We start from the raw sequence: 20542 nt of genomic DNA, 5'->3' as shown, positions 1-20542 counted from the left end.
ATTTTTCAACTTCCTAAAATACAGATTCAGTTCATGTAGCTTTTTCAGGCTTACTTAGGGTACACAGTCAATCAGAAGCATTATGTGGCATTCAAATGGACCGGTAGCATATGAATGAACCAATGTCTGTCTCTATAGGAAAGTTGGTCTGGAAAGTCCCTAGATACATGTTGAATATAACGTGTGTGGGGTGCAGAACAGCACTTTCTGATGGCGAGGTTGTTTTTCTCCTACAGTATCCCCATCAAACTTTGTCCTCATAACTCGCATCTCTCATGTCCAGGCATTAATGTCCCAGGATTCTGACATCTTGGGGTTTCTCCAAGTGAGTGGTGGTTTCCATTGCCTTAGCCACGGTGGGCAAATAAGGCTGAACAGGAATCAGTCATTATTAGCAAAGTAATGGCACTGAGCTCCTAGGATCATGGGTCGGTCTTGAAGGGACCTGTAAGGTCATCCTCTCAATTTACAGATAAGGAAACTGAGGCTGAGAAAGGTCAAATAACCTGTGTAGGGTCACCCAGGTAGCAAAGAATCAGTACTGAGATTAGATCTCCATTTCTCTGACTCTAAAGATCTTAGATAACATCTAGTGAGATGCAGTGGATTGATCCGGAACCAGCTCTAGGAGACACAAGAGGGCTGACCAGCGAGAATGATTAGAGGCTAAGAAAGAGCTAGACCTAGTTTTCTGTACTCTGCTTGAAATTGACCAAAAAAGACTTTTAACTTTTCCCCTTTATCTGCTATTGTACCTCTTCTAGAAAGTTCTTGAGTATACACCTAAGAAAGGTCAAGTGCTGCTTGAGGGGGCCAGGGGAAAGGACTGCCCTTCCTTGCAAACTAATCTGGGTGTTAGGAAGCTTGGTTTAAGAAAAAAAGATTTGTATGTGTGGGAGTGGTAGAAACTAGAAAATTCTCAGCTTTGGGCTGAAAATGTGGTCATTTAAAAGAAGTTGTTTGGTGTGTGTCAAGGAGGGTAAACTAGTCATGCCCTAGGAACACAGCCATGTCATCATGGACGGCCATATAAAGAGGATGCTTACTTTCCTGATTTATTCTGCTCCCAGCTGCCACACAACTTGGTAGTTGCATTCGTTCCATCATATTATATTGCCTACTGCAAAGGATGATGGCTATTTCCTCCGTATGTTCTGTAGGTTAATTCTAGGCTGTCTTAGTGATGGTACAGTAGAGCATGAACCAAAGTGAATGGATCATATTGGCCTGAAGGATGTCCTAACTCTTGTGTTTGCCAGGTTATTTTTTCAAGATATCCTTAGAGATACTGATCTGGTCGTAATTTGGTCTAAATCTACAGGAATCCTGGGAAGCTGGATTTATTCCAGAGCCATTTTTGGGTTGAGAGCCCACACTAAGTGGTTCAAAAATGGATCAAAAGGGATGGAAATAAGGCTCCCGAATTCTGCATTCTATAAAATAGATCCGTGGATAGATCTATAGACTTGTGAAGTTTCCCCAGAATTAATCCCACCTCCAGGCATAGGGGTCTTTGGCCCTGGTTTTGTTGTTGTTGTTCAGTCATTCCAATCATGTCTGATTCTTTGAGGTTTTCTTGGCAAAGACACTGGAGTGGTTTACCATTTCCTTCTCTAGTTCACTTTACAGATGAGGAAACTGAGGCACACAGGGTTAAGTGACTTACCCAGGGTCACACAGTTAGTAAGTATAGGAGGCCAGATTTGGATGAGGAAGATAAGTCTTCCTGACTCCAGGTCCAGGGAACACCTAGCTGCCCTTTTGACTTGGTACCTAGGGTTATACATTACTCCTTGTTCACTATTGCCCAACTGCCTGTTCATATTCATCTGGGAACCAGTAAGTCAGTCAAGAAGCATTTAATAAGCACCTGTCACGTGCCAGGCACTGTGCTAAGTGTTGAGGATACAAAAAGTGGCAAAAGACACCCCCTGCCCTCAAGGAGCTTACAATCTAACAGGAGGACAACAAACAAACAAATTGTGCAAACAAGCTATATACAGGATAAATAGGAAATAGTTAAAAGAAGAAAGACACTAGAATGAAGAGGCATTGGGAAAGGCTTCCTGCAGAAGATGGGCTTTTAAGTAGAGACTTGAAGCAATCCAGGAAATCCAGGAAGTGGCAATAAGGAGGGAGAGAATCCTAGGAATGAGAAATAGCAAAAAAAAAAAATGCTCAGAGCTGAAAGTGTGTTATTCAGGGAATGGTGAGAAGGCCAATTACTGCATCAAAGAGTACATCTTGAAGAGTAAGGTATAAGAAGACTGGAAAGATATGGGTGACTAGCTTATGAAGGGCTTTGAATGCCCAAGTGAGGATTTAAGTATTTGATCTTGGAAGTGATAGGGAGACACTGGAGTTTATTGAGTAGGGGGAGGGGAGTGACAGGAAAATCACTTTGACAGCTGAATAAAGGATGGATTGGAATGGGGAGTGACTTGAGACAGGCAGACCAGCCAGCAGGCTACTGCAATAGTCCAAGTATGGGGCGATGAGGACCTGTACCAGGGTGGTGGCTGTATCAGAAGAGAGTCGGGAGTATATTTGAGAGACGTCACAAAGTTGAAATCAACAGGCTTTGGCAACAGATTGGATATGGAGAGAGAGATACCAAGGTGACGAGAATGACACTTAGGTTGTCTCCCAGGCTTATAAAGCTGGGGGAATGGTGCTGCAGGGTGGGAGAGGAGGATTTAGGGGGGGAAATAATAATTTCTGTTTTGGACTGACTGACTTAAGACGTCTACTGGACATCCAGTTCGAGATGTCTAAAAGGCAATTGGAGATGTAAGATTGGAGGTCAGACAGGACAGGTAAATTTGAGAATTGTCAGCATATAAATATCAGTTCCATGGGAAATGAAAAAAATCACCAAGTACTATAAAGGGAGAAGAGAAGAGGGCCCAGGACAGAGCTGGGGAACACCTAAGGTTAGAGGGTGGGATCTGAAAGAGGATCCAGCAAAGCACACAGAGAAAGGGTTGTCAAAAAGGTAGGAGGAGAACCAGGTGAGAGTGGTGTCCTGAAAACCTAGAGAGAAGAGAGGATCAAGAGTGATCAGTGGTGTCAAAGGCTACAGAGAAGTCAAGAAGAATGAGGATTGAGAAAAGGCTAATGGATTTGACAATTATGAGATCATGAATAACTTTTCAAAGAGTAGTTTTGGTGGAAACTTAAGGTTGGAAGCCCAGTTTGTAGGGGAGTTAAGAAGGAAGTTAGAAGAGGGAAAGTAGAGGTACCTATTGTAAACTGCCTTCTCAAAGAATTCCCAGCAGCCACATCAGCTTCTACTTCATCAAACAATAAGCCAGGTGAATGGGTTAGGGGTGCAAAAAAATAAGTTTGCACTTTTAATTTCTCCGGTTCTTTTGCTATACAAGCTGTTGTTTCATCCCATTTCCTCGGCTATACAAATGGGAATATTCACATATCAAATAATCGCTGATTGTATTTTAACATTCTTTATGGCCTCTTATAAAGCCACCTTTTCCATTTAAAAGAAGGCAGTTTTATGAGTCTCTTTGATAAGCACTTAACAGTTACTACCCAAACAAAGAACTGGAGAAGTCAGAGGACAGGAGGTGCTCCCAGCTAACTACTGCCTCTATCTGAAGTCCCACTTCTTGAACATTATTCAAATTAGCTCCAGGACTCATAATTCTGTGTTTTCCTTTATTGCTGCAGTAAAGTAAATGGTTCTTTTATCCAAATGTTATTTCCTGGCTATTAATTCAGTAGTTATTTTGGATTGTGGCACTCCTCTTTGATTTAGGGATGTAGCTTCTTATAAATATTTAAAAGTATAAGACTGACACTAGGAGAAATTGACTTTGATTTGTTTTGTTAATATCCTATAGCTCAAGTAATTATAGATTTGGAAAGTGTTATCCCTTTCTCTGTTTGTCAGGAGAGATGGAAAGCACTTATCTCTATTATAATAGTGTACTTGGCAACAGTAAGTCTGTTCCATAGCGCCTTTGTTTCCAAGTCCCCAAAAGAGCATTCTAAGCATCATCTTTATCATCCTACTTCTCTAGGACATGCACAATCCTTAACACATTCTTAAAGGAAATTGTCCTCAAATCTTTGCAAAAAGCTGTAGTATGTATAAAGGAAAACCCTTCCTTAACCTCAAAAAACCTGAAAATAGTTTGTCATTACTGAACCAACCAACGCTTTCTTGGCACCTACAAGAACCAACAGGGATTTGCAGTAGCACCTAGGGTGATACATAGACTAGAGTGATTTAACCTTGGATCAATCAACCTATTAAAAAAAAAGAAGGATCAATAAGGATGGGTCTTGGTGAACCAGAGGTCATCTCACATTTTTCAACCTAATGTTCTTATTTCCTTTCCATTAACATTTCATAATGAAAAAATGCCTATATTCTTTAATTTTTAAGATAATTAAGAGAATTTAGTGCTTTTGAAATGCGGGGAATTTATATGCCAACATTGAACGCCTCATGAATATTCTACAAGACAAGTCCAACTTGGGAAACTATATACATATATACATATATGTACATATATTCTCATCTTATTGCATTCAAACTATGAATATGCACTGTACGAAGAGGGCCAAGGTAAAGATGTAGCTTAGTCAACATCACCAATTTAAACCTTTTCAATTCATTACTTCTCAACCTAGACTACTGCAACAGATTCCTATTTGAATTTTTGGCTTCCTGTTACTCCCTATTCCAAACTATCCTCCTCACAGCTACCAAAATAATTTTCCTAAGGCACAAGCCTAACCACATCATCCCATTGTTCAAGATCCTTTAGTGGCTCCCTATTACCTTGGGGTTAAAATACAAACGCCTCAGCCTGGCATTTAAAGCCCTTTACAAATAGACTCCAGCCTACCTTTCTTTCTAGGCTTATATCAAATTATCTCCATTTTATACATTATATTCCAGCCAAAATGTCCTACTTAACTGTTTCTCAAACTCAGCAGTCCATCTCTCACCCCCAATGCCTTTGAATAATCTATTTCCCATGCCTTGAATTAGCTACTTCCTCCACCCCAGCTCACAGAATCCCTAGCCTTCCTCAATGTTCTGCTCACATGCCCCCTCCTAAGGGAAACCATTCCCAATTCCTTTAGTTGGTTATACTCCCTCCCTTCTCACATTATAATGCACATATTTATTGTTGTTCCTCCCAATAGACTGTAACCTTCTTGAGGAAAGAGACTGGTTTTCATTTTTGTATTTGTATCCTCAGTATTAAGCACAGGGTCTTACATGTGGTAAGTGCTTAATGAATGTGTATTGAATTGGATTCATTGTGTTTTGTTAGGAACTTCTTGAAAAGATTTCCAGCTTTATTTTATTTTTGGTAAAGTACGACCAACTAGCATTTATAATAGCCCTCAAATGGTTTCAAAACATCTTATAGGCATTATGTCCAGGAGTGTGCTAGAGGGCTCCCTGAAAGCCAATTGTTAAATTTTTAGAAATTCGCGAGCACTAGAAATCAGGAATTGATTTAATATTATATACAAGGCATTTATGCTATGTGTATAGACTACAATAATGAAAATTAACCTACCACTCACTCCCAAGGATTTTACAGTCTAGTGTGGGAGATACAGCTTAAAAATAGCTATAATACAAGTTAGAATATGATTTGTATAAATGATGGGTCATATGTCATGAGAAATTTGAAGAGAGAGCAGTCACTTCTAGATTGGAAGGGTGAGGTGATCAGAGAATAATTTATGCAATAGATAAGACCTGAGCTACGGACTATTATAAATACCCAAATTAACTAAAAATGGCATATGAAGGAAGACTCTATCTGCATCCAGAGGAAGAACTGCTAAATAGAAGTATGTATGGAATGATTTTACATATACATACATACACATATATATATACATATACACATAGTTCTGCTTAATGGTAACCATGGGGGGGAGAAAATAAAGAAATTTACATGATAACTTTATTATAGATTTAAAAGTAATAGCAAGTTGTACATAATAAGTTTGCAGTTTCGTGTGCAATCATCTTTTTTTATTATACTATGTTATGGAAATGCCTGTTTTATTCCACAAATAAAAAAATAAAATAAAATAAATGTTTAAAGACTTAAAGGAAGAGAAAGTGATAACTGAAGTGTAAGGAGTCGGTGCGAAGAGAGAAAGAAGAGAGCCAAGAAGATGTCCTTGAGGATACTGCACACAAAGGGTAGAAGGAAGAGAAAACAGTAGAGACCATATCATGAAACTTATTCAGCCAAGAGGAAGAAACTTTCAGCACCGAAGTGCTCTCCACCACTATTTCCAGCCCCTGGAGATGCCAAGATCACTCAAAAACCCTTTCCTTCTTTGAAGTTCATGCCAACTGCTTCTCCCCAAGGTCATTCATGTCTACTTGCCAATGGCCTTTTTCTCAGCATTCATCCTTCTTGATCTTCTTTGGAGCATGGGACACTTATGACCACTCCTTGATACTCTCTCCTCCCTCCACTTCAATGACACTCCTCTCAGCTAGTTCTCCTACCTCTCTGTGAGATAGGGGGATAGAAATGATAGAATCTCGGATTTGGAAGAGATCTTAGAAGTCATCTAGTTTAGCCTAGTTTAGCAGGCAAGAACCTGCTGCTAAAACATCCCTGACAGGTATATCTCTAGTGCCAAGGAGTTCAGTAACTGAAATGAGATAATGTATGTAAAGCACTACGTGATTAATCAACTGTAAACCAGTTGCCCCATAGAACCTGTACTGTTTATCATTATTACCTTCTGAGGCAACTCATTCTACATTTGCACAGCTCTTATTATTAAGTTTTTAATTATATTAAACTGAAATTTGCCTTCCTGTGACTTCAGAGAATCACAGAATTTTGTATTCAAGTTGTAGGGGGGGACCTCAGTGGTTGTGTTTTCCAACCCATTTATGAAAAGATTCATTTCTACGTCTATAATCCTCTCCTATCAATGACTCTTAGTTTTATCCTCTACAACCAAGTTATTTTTCAAAACTTCTAATCCCTTTTAATTGGGGTGGCCCTACAAATATTTGAAGCCAGCTATCATGTTCCTCCTAAATCTTCATTATGTTGGGTTTTTTTCCCTTCGGGCCAACTACCGCCATTTTCTGTAAATGATCCTCTTCAGGCATGGTTTCTAGTTCCTTCATCATCTTGGTTGTTCTCTTCAGGACACACTCCAGCTCACTAATGGTGTCAACTTCCTTTCTAAGATGTGGTACCCAGAACTGGACACAATGCCCTTGGTGCAATATGATTAGGGCAAAGTGCATCATGACAACCACCTACCTTGTTCTGGATGATGTGCTTCTATAAATGCATTCCAAGATCCTGAGCAACCAGAAATGGGTTGAACTGCTCAGATCACTCCCAGAGTATAAATGACTCCCTGTGTAATTTTTTTCACTGTGAGTGAGGCACAAACAGCAATAAACTCAAGGGCACACCACCCCCCACTCCAAAAAAGGTTGCATTTACAAAAGAACCTCCACTGTTCACAGTTTGAAAGGAGTATCTGACTCAGTGGCACATCAGGATGCATGGTGAGATAATATCCAAGGGAACCCAATATAAAGGGATGTCCTAAAAGTTCTTTGTTCTTTAAATATCAAACCGGTTTTACAGAGCAACTGGTTTACAGTTGTTTAATATGGATGTTTTTAGGATACTATATATATGAACAGCTAGGTAATACAATGGATAGAAGCTTGACCTGGAGTCAGGCAGACCTGAGATCTAATCCTGGCTCAGATACTTAACAGTTGTGTGACCTAGGGCAAGTTGCTTAACATTTTTCACTCTGAGTTTCCTAGTACAGATAATAATAGAACATACCTCCCACGGTTGTTATGAGAGTCAAATCAAGTGAGATTATATCTACCTATATACATAGCCATATATATTCATTTAGGTTATAGAAATGTTAGCTCGTGTTATTTATGATCAATATTATAACTATGGTATTATGTTTACATAGGACAAAACAGACTTATACTATTGTTACTTGTTCCTAAAATGAAAAAAAAGAAAAATAAAAACACACACTGATTCTCCAAACCCTTCCATTTAAGAAAACACACTCAGTGCTAGAGATGTATGCTATGACCCTTTTCATCCCACTAAATATACAGTAAACATATAACAAAGAGCACTTGTACGTTTAAAGGATATAAGGAACTCTGCAAAGCTGTGTATTTTCACCTAGATTTTCTAAATAGTAGCAATTAAAATTCACAGCTGCTGGCTGTCCAGATGTTTCTTGCATTTAGAGTACTGTAATCTGCATGAGAATATATTGTATTACTGCAGTTGCTGTAAACTAGACAGCTCAGTATTCTAAATTCCGCATACAAGCTCTAGTGAGTATATTTTATCTTCAGATTAGCTTTTCTTCTCTCTGTCTCTCTCTCTCTCTCTCTCTCTCTCTCTCTCTCTCTCTCTCTCTCTCTCTCTCTGTCTCTCTGTCTCTCTCTCTCTGTCTCCTTCATTTGCTTGGGGCATTTGCAGTTCAAATACCAAAGACATTTACTGCTTAGAGTTTAGCTGTATCAGGGTGTAAGTGCAGGTCAGGCTTGATTTATATGACACTTCTGATAAGGCCTGGATGAGAGCAGGACACTGAGCTTGGGATGTCTGTGGAACTTGCATTGACTTATGTCTCCCTCTTTTCTAGGCAGCCAACATCCCTCTGGTCTCAGAGCTTGCCATTGATGACATACATTTTGATGACTTTTCCCTTGATGTTGATGCCATGATCACTGCTGCTCTGCGGATGTTCATGGAGCTGGGGATGGTGCAGAAATTTAAAATTGACTATGAGGTAAGTCATTCCTTTCCTTAGTGGACTTCCCCCCCACCCCACCCCCCACAATCCTACTTCCACTTCTCATTTGAGCCAAGCTGGGTCCAATAAGGCCATAGGCCATTGATCTGATACAGATCTTTCTTTGCCTTCTCATTTCAGACACTATGTAGGTGGCTTCTGACAGTGAGAAAGAATTATCGAATGGTACTGTACCACAATTGGAGACATGCTTTCAACGTGTGCCAGCTGATGTTTGCGATGCTAACTGTGAGTGTATTCGGCTACAGTAGAAGAGCTTGTCTTTTCTGTCTCAACCACCTATACGCTTTTCCCTTTATTATTTCTGTTCTCCACCACTTACTATGATATACATTTCTCTTCATCAAAATCCACATGGACTCCAAATTCAAATTTCATCCTGTAAAAATGATCCTTTAGAGAAAAAACCCAAGCTTTCAATTTACTCTCTCCATCTGTCTCTGTCCCATTCTAGTACCATGTATTCTGGCAACATTTCCCAAACTTTAGCAACCATGAGATTACTGCCACAATGAAAAGGACAAAGTAACTAGGTTTCAGTCTTAGAATAATTGTTAAAAAGCTTCTTGGTAAAGTTTCATCATGTAAAAATAAGCCTATAAAAGAGAAGCACAAGCTTTCAATTTACTCTATCTGTCTCTGTCCCATTCTCTATCTCTTTCTCTCTGTGGGTGTCTCTTCTGTCTCTCTAACTCAGACATGAAGATGGCTAGTAGAACAGAGAAATAACTGGCCAAGGATCCTCAGGTTGTACTAGAAAGGCTACAATATTTCCTGTAGAGTACATCATTAATACAGAGAAATTCCATTGAACTCTTATTTTAAAAGGTCGCAGAAGGTGGGAAAGGGAGCAGTCCACCTTCCTGGAAGATAAATGGCAGTCAGGTGGATTGAGCTGTTGGGCCTGCTGCTCTGGAAAGCTCTGTCTGTGAGCCTACCATCATGGAGATTTGCATGGCTTGTTTCGGGAGGTGGGGTTGCCCAACCCTAGGTGCAAATGACATCTGGCCGAGGGTAACAGTTGGGATTTTGTATACTTGACGTAAATGTTTTACTACAATGACAGAAATAAACTCTTCTAATAGAATCCATTTGCTGGGAGGGGAAAACCCAAATGCTCATTTTGGCCAATCCCACTTAAAGCAGAATACCAACAAGTAAAACATTTGTTAGTTGAAATAAATTGGCCTCTCTTTGGCCTACTGGTATTTTGTGGAAGACCTTTTGACACTCTGAAAGAAAGGGGTCCTAGGAATCATTCTTAAAAATAAAAATAAATAAAAAATTCTATCCATATAGCTTGATATCCAGATTGCACAATTAGGGAAGTAAAACTTAGGGAATACAAATATAGACACTTCTTTGTCCTTAGTGTAAATAAGCAAAGGCTTCCCAACACTTTGCACAGAGCCTGATCCATAGTAAGCAACTAATAAATGCTAGTTGTCTTGTTACTCAGTCATTTTAATCATGTCTGACTCTTCTTGACCCCTTTTTGGGGTTTTCTTGGCGCAGATACTATAGCAATATGCCATTTCCTTCTCCAGCTCACTTTACAGATATGCAAACTTAGGCAAACAGGGGTAAGTGACTTGCCCAGGGCCACACAGCTAGTAAGTGTCTGGGGCCACATTTGAACCCAGGAAGATGAATTTCCTGACTTCAAGCCCAGGAGTTTATCCACTGTGCCACCTAACTAACCATTCTTGCTAGTTGACTTACTGGCACAAATATAGAGGAATCACATGACTGAAAGAACATCAGTCCAGATCACTAAGACTCATGAAAGTGCCTTAAGGACAACAAGTAATGGTGAATCCAAACTCCTTGAGGTTCATGGAAGCAAATTAGACCAACGAATTGGATCTCTCCAGGCATTCAGGCATTTCCTGTACAGTGGTGTACATGGAGACTTAATCTAAGTCAGGCTTTCTTAAACTTTTCTGAGTATCACACCCCTTTGGTGGTTTGGCCAAACCTATGGACCCCTTCTCAGGATAAGAGTTTTAAATGAACAAAATACTTAGGCTTACAAAGGAAACCAATTATATCGAAATATAGCTATCAAAATATTTTTAAAAACAAGTTAATGGGCCCCAAATTCAAAATGCCTGCAAAATAAGATGGCATCTTTCATTGAAGAGCTTTGAGTTACTAAAGTAGCAAAGTTGGTTGAATGAATAGAAGTCTTTACTTTAAAAATTATAACTTGGTAGTATCAGGAAGAATTGTGTGTCTATGTGTTTGAATGTGTATGTGTTCAGAAACAATGTTATACTTTTTTTGAATCCTTCTCAGCACATAGGATATATTAACATGTATTTAATAAATCATTTTTATTTTTATTTTGGGGGTCCCAATGATCTTATAGAAAATCTATGGTCATCAAGGACTTTGTCCACTGAAGGAGAAAGGAAAGACAATAACATTATGAATATGATAGGGGCAATCAAAATAGACCTTGTATGACCTTTATAGAAAAAAGAAAGGAAAGGCTTTTTTTAGAAAAATAAAAAGAAATTCCTCCCTAGTGTTAATTATCATAACTTTCCAGCTCAACCCAAAAACATTTATGAAGTGGCTGCTATGTGCAAAGTATTGGTTCTAGACACGCTGGGGATATAAGGACAAAATGAAAAATAGTCCTTGCTTTACCAAACTTAAATTCTACTGTGGAGATGGGACTTGGTACTCTTCAAGAAATGGAGGGAGAGATTAAAGAAATAAAGTAGTTCTTATTTCATCAGAAGATCTCATATTCGCCATCCTTAATGTAAATCCACTAAATGCCCTTGACCAAATCACTGTTGAAGGTTTTCTTACTGGTTCACCCAGGAGCAGAATCTACCTCTCCACACCTCCGCCATGTTAGGATGGAAAAGAGAAGACAACTCTGGGCAGAATAACTAATAAAACACCATCATACAATCTTTCAGAATATGTCACACACACACACACACACACACACACACACACACACACACACTCATACATTCATACCCAGGCTGGCAACTCCATTGAATTTTAAACATATTTTTGATTGGCATTGTTATTTAAGTAGCTCTGTGCTAGATGCTATTGATAGGAAGTGCTTCCTAAGTTCTATCGTCACTCCCTTCCCCTACCGCAGTGCTGGGTTTGTGGAGGAGCCCTGATCTAGAACCCCCCTCCTCGGGCCTACATAGTCTTAGAGAAAGAGAAAAGGGAAAGATTCTAAACCATAGGGGCACATCATTAATAAATCAATCTGTTTCCCCCCAACTTTTTCAGGGCTAAAACTAGCCCAGGAAGTCTCTTCTTCTGATCTGGAGGAGCCCAGAATAAGTTTGGTGGCCAGGCCAATAGCCCTGTACCAAGCAGTACTGGTTGGGTATGTATGGCACTGGGGGGCATTGTTGGAGTGGAGGAGATTGGAATGTATTACACACACACACACCACTTTACAGGGTAGAAAGCATGGTCTGCAGCAAATGAATCTGCAGTGAGCAAGAAGCTTCTGACTAGGCAGTAATTATGTGACTTGCCAATGTGGATGTTGGTGAGGTGAGTGGGCCAGCCCATAGAGAGAACACAGTTGGGGTGATCCGTGCCACCCTCATGCTTCATATGGAACTAACAGAGGCTACCTGAACTGGGGAAATAACAAAGAATTGAACTCAAATAAAATATTTTTTTTAAAAAAGAAGTGAACTCACACCAATGACCTTATTTCTGAAATAGAGACCCTAATGCAACATCCTTTCCCCAGAGCACTCCATAGCATAGTTAGGGGCTTTCCCAGCACTGTGAAATGATCCTCCCATTTTCCTTCTCCTGAGCCTTCCCCATCTGCCCTTCCCAAGTGTTATGATGGGTTTGGAATGGAATTCTCCAGCCTGCTGAAAAATGTCACAATAGAAGCACGTGACACAACTGGGGACTGTGCCTTTGTGAGCTGAGTTTTCCTCTAGGTGGCACTCCAAGGCTAAATTTCTCTCCTAGCTGCCTGGAAAAGAGAGGCATTAAACCTTCTCTTCATCTGGGGCCGATGATAAAGAGGAAGGATTAGACTGGGGGTGGGGAAGGGAGGAGGGAAGATTTATGTTTAAAGGGGATACCAGTCTGCCTAAAAATCAACCCTTCTCATCAAGAGTGGGTTTGTTTCATGGCAGAAGTAGATACCTTTTCACATACTCATTTGCTGTTGTTAGCATGAATTGCCTGGCCTTTTTAACATGGGATCTCTGGTTGTATTGTTTTCTTCCAAAATTCCATTGTTTCTGGGAATGGGGAATGTGTAAAGTTGATGGCTTTCGTATATTTGCATTAGTATTTGTGCACAGTTGACTCTGCTGCACAGGCAAAGCCTATATAGGGTTCTGCTTCCTTATTTGCATTAGTATATTTGTATAGTGGGTTCTGCAACACAGACAAAGTCAACATAAGGGGTTTACTTTCTTACCTGTGCTCTCTGGGGTTATTCAAAACACAGAGACAGCAAACATTATTGCTGAATCAGAATTGTGTTCTCCAAAGTACTCAAGCTGATGCCCCAGACCCATGAACCTTATGCAGATAACAGAAGCAATATACATTCCCCTGGAAATAAAAGCTCCATTATAGGAGAAGCAATTTGATGCAAAATGGTAGGAATCTGGCCTGCCAATGACCCAGGTAATGACTAAATAAGTCACTCCATCCTTCTCTGCCTGAATTTTCAGATCTGTAAGGCATAGGTTACAATATCTGTCCTTTGCTTTTAATGGACATTTGGGGGGATTCAAATTTGCTAAGTGCATAGAGAAAAGTATTATAGAGTATGAGTTTCCACATTACAAAAAGGCCTGAAGTCCAAGGGCACTTGTTCTGATTTTCTTAATTTTCAGAAGAAATTAAAAATGGCTATATTGTTTGTTCCTAGTATTTTAATAAAATAGTATGAAGAGCTGCTAAGTATACAGTGACATTGCGTTGGGGGGGCGGGGGGGGGCTGTCACAGACACACTGAACCTGACAGTTTCCCCAAAAGAAGCTTGCCTTAAGAATCAGTATTGTTTCCTCAGAGGACCATCCTAGGGATGTGCTCATTAGCGCCTCATGCCATGCCTTGCACCCTGTAACTGTTCAATAAAGGTTAATTGAATGAGAGGACTTCGTTTCGGGTAATATTACTCAGGGAACCGTGGTGCCCAGTGTCCAGCACAAAGCCGTAAAATGATGAACATCTATCACCGCTAGGAATCTTGTTCTTTCTCTGTATCACAGGAAAGTTCAGATAGGGTTCATATAGAATATTATGATCTTGCAGAATTCACTGGATATGAAAAGAGAAGAGCTCACGATCACATTAAAATTTATAGCAGGGCTGCCAAAGCGGCCCCGGTGGGGGATTGCCGTTCAGCACTAATAATAAGCGGGTATCACAGCAAACACATGGACACCCCCTGACATTTACAGTGGGCTTCCTAAATCTCATATGTGGATAGAACATGTTTAAGTCCATATTTGTGTTGTCAACAAGGTTATTTTCAGAGATAAGCCACAAGGTTTATTGATAATTCAAACTAGGGAGCAGAGGACATTTAGGGAGAGAAATCCAGCCCATTCACAAACCTGAAGATAATGCATAATATTTGTCAGCTGCCTGCATTTTTCATGAAAGTCTTTGATTTTTTGTGTAAAAATTTTCTCCCTCAAGGTATTTCAGCAAGAAATAAAATTGGAGCAAACAGTATTCAAGGAAGATTTTTCAGAAGTGCTTGAGTTTTCATGTAAAATGTTGTTTTTCATCAAAAAATAGCCCAAGATAAAAACAAAAATAGGTCTAGAGATTTTGTTCTTTTCTATGTCTGTGTCAGTAGAGTCAACAATGATTTTTTTATTAATAATGATAAATAATAGATAATATATTACACCTCAATTTTTATATATTCTCATTTTTAATGATACGAAAACAAACAACTAGTAAGAGTTGACTTAAAAATCAAACGTCAGAATGCTTATGGTTTTCTGCATGTTAGTCTGCCATATCCTTTAATTCTCACATTTGCATATTACATTTTTCAGTATAACCCAAAGGGAAGGATTCCTAAGATTAGGAAACCAAATAAGTGGTCATCCTTAATTATCTATCTACCAACATCGTGTCATCCATCTACTACATGGGTAATCAATTTGGAACATATTTTAAAATTACATTTAATGCTACTGCCATTTGATACGCTCACAATTTCCTTCCATCTCCAGTCTGTTTGGCCAGACCTCCAGGTAGCAGTTTGACAATGTCCTTCTAACAAATAGTACCCAAGTCTGTGTTTATTTAAAAAAAAACAACAACACAAAAAGTCAAAGCAGCTCATAATTAAGAACCTGGCGTACTAATAACCAAACGGGTACTATTGGGAAGAGGAATAATCCAATTCATTTCCTCACACGAGAGAATGACCTCCATAACTCACTTTAAGCTCTGCCACTCATGAGTTATGGGTCATTCACTTTCTAGTGAAAATAAATTCTCCTGCACCACCATCCAGGGCTAGGTATTTTTTTTCTCTGTACATGTAAATTTTAAAAGTGTATAAACATAATCACAGCCAGCATTATGGGTAAAGTAGATACTCCTGCTCATAGACACTGCTTTTTAATGAAATGTGTTTTCAGTCACAGGGATAGCAACAGTCTTTTTACAATATAGGATTTTTGATTAAACTGAATTTATTCTTGAGATTTTTACGGTGTTGGTAAACTGCTTAATCTTCCCTTTTGTGTTTTATGATGCTGGCTGAATCCTTCAGGTCAGTGAGATTCAGCAGTAGGCAATGGAACATTCATCACAGCCTCAGTTTTCCATTATCAGCAACCTATTTTAAATGCTTTACAACTCGTTTGTGAGACTTTCTGTAGGCTGAAACTTAGCACCTAGAAGGTGGCAAGTTGGGAGATGGCTTTCCCAAAGTTAAAATTGAGTTGGTTTTCAAAGGTCTTATTTTCAGTTCGGTGAAGACATATAAAGTAGGGGTAGTGTTTCAGAGACCTGAAACTCCTACTCTACCTGTCCCTTTTAATTCCCATTTTACAGGTCATACACTTTTGTTGTACACAATTAGGGTGTACTGCATTGGGGACAGAACCCAAGTAGTTGAGTTATCTGTGGTTAAGAAAAGGTGTTCTGGATTTCATTCTGACCACTGGTGATTTATCATGAAGAGAAATGTGAACCAAGTTCTTAAATACACTTGGACAAAAGGTGCTGCTGTTATCCTGTGGAATTACTAATGCGCACATATTCTTAGCTGGCTTTTTACAAATCGGACAGAGGGCTGAATACATTCTTCCTCGGTCAAACCTTGGCCCTTTTACAGCCCAGCCAAAGCTTTTCTTGGTTTTCGCTGTAGTTCAGCACTCTGTGGGTGAAGGAGACCTATATACATAGATCAACACCTGACTGTGGCATCTTTATCAACCAATCAATAGACAAACATTTATTAAATGCCTGCTACCTCCTAGGCACTGAACTAGATGTTGGGCATACAAAACCAATGATGAAATCAACACTGACCTCAAACATGCATTCCATCAGGAGACATAATAGATAAATGTACCTATAGAATAAAAACAAAGTGACATAGGGAGGGACTCTAGCAGTTGGGGGATAAGAGAAGGCTTGGTGTAGATGTTGCTTGAGCTGAATCCTGAAAGAAGTACAGGATTCTAGGACTTGGAAGTAAGGAGGAAATACATTGCAGGCAAATAGATGAGAGATTGGGTATTGTGTGTGAGAAAGAGCAGCTGCTAATGGGAGCCCAGCTGCATGACATTCAAACCTGTTTGGTGCTGAATTTCGAATCAATTCAACTGAAACTTGTATTAAATACCTACTATGTGCTGAGCGCTGCACAAAGTAACATGATCCCTGACTTTATGGAGTTTAAGATTAAGGAGACAGATTTAATGAATATATAAGTAATTATAAAGTGCAATAAAAACAATAACCTGAAATACTTTAAGTTTTCCAAAGCACTTTACCTACATTACATCATTTGTTCCTCACAACAATCATATGGAATAGGTGCTATAATTATTTCCATTTCACAGATAAGTAAATTGAGGTCCAGATTTCAGTGATTTTTATGGGATCACACAGCTAATTAGGGTCTGAGCTAGAATTTGAAGCCAGGTCTTCCCCACTGCAAGTCTAAAACTCTCTCCGTAAAGTCAGTGAGAAGTGTGTGAGGCAAAAGCAGAATCAATTCATGTTGGGGATGGGTCAGGATCTGCTCCAGTGGCAGGACCTATGTTATAAAGCATAGTTCTACCTCTCTTTTTAAAAATTATCCTCCTCATCCTTCCTCTGCTTTGTGTTCTCTCTTCTTTCTACTGAATACTTCTTCTTACAAGTATCAAGTCAATAAGAGGATAGGTGTGGAAGACAATAGGTGAGAAAAGTTAATTAAATACATATCCATCCAAAGTGGCGATAAAACAATTTGACTTGAGAATTGTTCATGACTATAGTATTTGTAGGAGTGTGATCATTAAAGGTATAACAATCAATAAGTATTCACTTTGAAAGGAGGGACTATATTTTGCCTTTCTTTGTATCCCCATCACTTAGCACAGTGCCTACTACATAGAAGGCACTTAATAAATGCTTGTTGGCTGCCTGACTCTGTACCAAGTGCTACAAAAGGCGCTAGATACAAATGTTGTAATTACTATCCTCACTGGTATACCTTAACTTGATTTTTTGAGGCAACAAGAGGTAGTGGATGAATGGTTGACCTTGGAAATCAGGAAGACCCAGATTCAAGTATGACTTCTGCTACATATTAGCTGTGGAACCATGACTGAGTCACAACTTCTCAGTACCCCTCTAGGCAAGTCTCTAGGATCTTAAATTATATAGTTTACCTGCCTATCTACATTGGAGAATGGAGTGTCCACACCATGAATTCCTCAGAGAGATGAAAATCAAAGGCTTAACCATGATGCCCCCACCTTACCACCCCAATCTCCAAAGAAACATGGCTTTTGGGGAAATGGCAATATCATATGTAGCAAGCTGGATTGATCCTGAGACTAGCTATATATGCAAAACCAATCGAGTCTTGGGATCTCTATTATAATCCATTTCTAGATGACATTTACAAGGTGGTCATTTGACACACCATAGGTCAATATGCCCTTCCCTTAGCACAAGTCCAGCGTTCTGCCCAGCCCACCTCTCCAGTCTTCTTACACCTTTTATACTCCCCTCCCACCATCACTATGCAATATACCATGCAATCCAGTAACACTGACTTTCTAACTGTAGACACTTCCTCTCCCAGCTCTAGGCATTTTCTCTGGCTATTGCCTATGCCTGGGACTCTCTCCTTCCTCACTGCCACCTCCTGGCTTCCCTGGCTTCCTCCAAGTCGCAGCTAAATCCTAGCTTCCACAGGAAGCTGTTCCTGTAGATCACCCTTAATTCCAGGGCCTTCCTTCTGCTGATTATTTCCAATTTATCCTGTATAGAGCTTGTTTGTATGTAGTTGTTGGCGTGTCCTCAGACTGTGGGCTCCTTGAGGGCAGGGATTGTCTTTTGCCTTTTTCTCCCATCTCCATAGTTTAGCACAGTGCCTAGCAAATAGTAAGCTCTAGCTAAGCGTTAGCTATTACTATGATTATTATTATGTCATTATCATAGAGGGTCTGTTTGGGTTGTTTTGTTCATTTGCTTTTTTGTTTTGGTTTGACTTTTTTATCCCCCCATAGTACCTAGCTCAGTGCTGAGCACACATTATTAGGAGCTTGTTGAAGCGAATAGAATTCTAGGTTCCTGGAATCATCCTGACCTCTAGTCAGGGAGCCTTATTCCAAAAAACAGCAAAAGAAAAGAAATGATTGAAGAGATGAGAAATAGGGATAGCAAAAACAAAGGTCAAAGGAGTTAAGATTGTTAAATCCTGGAAAGAGAAAAATATAAGAGGTGACTTAATTACCGCGTCTAAGTGTACAAAAGGTCTGACACAAGGAAAATGCTGCACAGTCCTTTCTTTCATCCACAGAGAGCCAATCAAGAGGAAAAGGGCTCAACTGAAAATCAGATTTTGCCTGGATGAAGGAACTCATTTATTGTGAAAATGATCAAACAATGAAATGGCAACAAGAGAAGCCTCCATCCCTGGAGAGCTTCAAGAGAAAAAAAAATGACTACCCATCCTATAACGGCTGAACTAATCCTCCCTCCTCTCCTCTCCTCTCCCCTCTTAAAGGCAGAGGCCTGGTCCACAATATAATGATAAAGATAATAATGAGGAGGAAGCTACTCACCTCTGGCTCTGTGAGTCTATTATGACATTGGTTTTAGTGTCATCCACAGGTTTGTGAGGAACCTTAACTGAGATGATGTATGTAAAGTGCTTCGCAAACTTAAAGCACATTATAAATATCGGCTATGATTATTTGCTCCCTCTTCTAGACAATGTGCTGCTTTTCAAGATATTTTATGGCATAGTTTATGCCCTTTAAGATAAGATAATGGATTTCTAGCCAAAATTATAGCTGGACAAATTGGTAGAAAAATATGATCTATGTTTTTAAAATCTAATAACCTTTTAACCTGGTGATGAATTAAGATTTTGATTTGCCATACAAAGGATGACATTAGATTTTTTATTTCCATTTAAGCTGTTCATCGGTTTTCCTGTTTCTAGTTGATCCCTGTCCCTTGACATTAGTTAAGTATCAGTAAATTTGAAATGAATGAAATAAATGAATGAATTAAAAAAGCATTTATTAAGCACTTACTATGAGCCTGGGCAAGTCATTTAACCTTGTTTGCCTCAGTTTCCTCATCTGTAAAATGAGCTGGAGAAGGAAATGGCAAACCACTCCAGTATCTTTGCTAAGAGAATCCCAAATGGGGTCGCAGAGAGTTGGATAACTGAAAAAGGGATTGAAGAGGAAGAGCCAAGCACTGTGTTAATTATAAGGGATACAAATAAAAAAAAAAAACAAAGTCCCTCCCCTTGAGGAACTTAAATTCAAATGGAGGAGTTGGCATACAAAGCTGCATGGTACTTTGGCCCAGAAAGTTACAGGGATGGAAGTCAGGCCATAGGGGAGTAGTTTGATACACTCCATGCAGGAACTGGGGGATTGTCAAGGAATCTATGACCAGAGACCAGGGAATGAAGTGAAGTCTGGTGGCTGGGGCTTTCCCAAAATGGTGGTCAAAGAGAAACAGTTGCTAAAGAAGTGGAAATTTCTCCATGGTGTATTACCAAGGAATGGATGGCCCCAATAGGCGAAAAAAATATTCCTCCCTGTCATATAGTTTCCAGTCAATGACACAGTACAGTAGCAAGAACATTGATTTAGAGTCAAATGACTTAGGTTCAAAGTTTGGCTTTGCCACTCACTAGTTATGGGACTTTGGGCCATCTAACCTTCCTGAGCCTCAGTTTCCCTATCTGTAAAATAATAATAATAATACCTGTGGTAGTATTGCAGCTGCCTCACAAATATGAGTAGGTAAAGCACTTTGCAGATCTTGAAATGGTAAATTAATATGTTATTACTATTTCTATCATTTCATAAGCAAATCCTTTCTGTAGCTAGCTCACTATAATATTTTTAAATTTTTGCTTCACTTCCTATATGAAATCACAAGTAAAGTGTTCCACATTTGACAGCTCCCTCTGGTTAACTTATTTGGACTGTCTTCCAG

General features: G+C 39.4%; 1 protein-coding gene across 1 annotated transcript in view; it reads left to right on the top strand.

Annotated features, from left to right (window-relative positions):
• PDE11A (phosphodiesterase 11A) overlaps positions 1-20542 on the top strand; it is a 485178-nt gene that overhangs the window by 358307 nt on the left and 106329 nt on the right. The window contains exons 11-12 of the mRNA XM_036745320.1: positions 8680-8826; positions 8971-9078. Coding sequence (XP_036601215.1) covers positions 8680-8826; positions 8971-9078 — 255 coding nt within the window. The remainder of the gene's footprint in view (positions 1-8679; positions 8827-8970; positions 9079-20542) is intronic.

The sequence above is a fragment of the Trichosurus vulpecula genome, chromosome 2 (genome assembly GCF_011100635.1).
Source record: "Trichosurus vulpecula isolate mTriVul1 chromosome 2, mTriVul1.pri, whole genome shotgun sequence".
NCBI lineage: Eukaryota > Metazoa > Chordata > Mammalia > Diprotodontia > Phalangeridae > Trichosurus > Trichosurus vulpecula.
The sequence above is the reverse complement of the archived record's forward strand: the minus strand, read 5'-3'. Positions and strand labels throughout refer to the sequence as shown.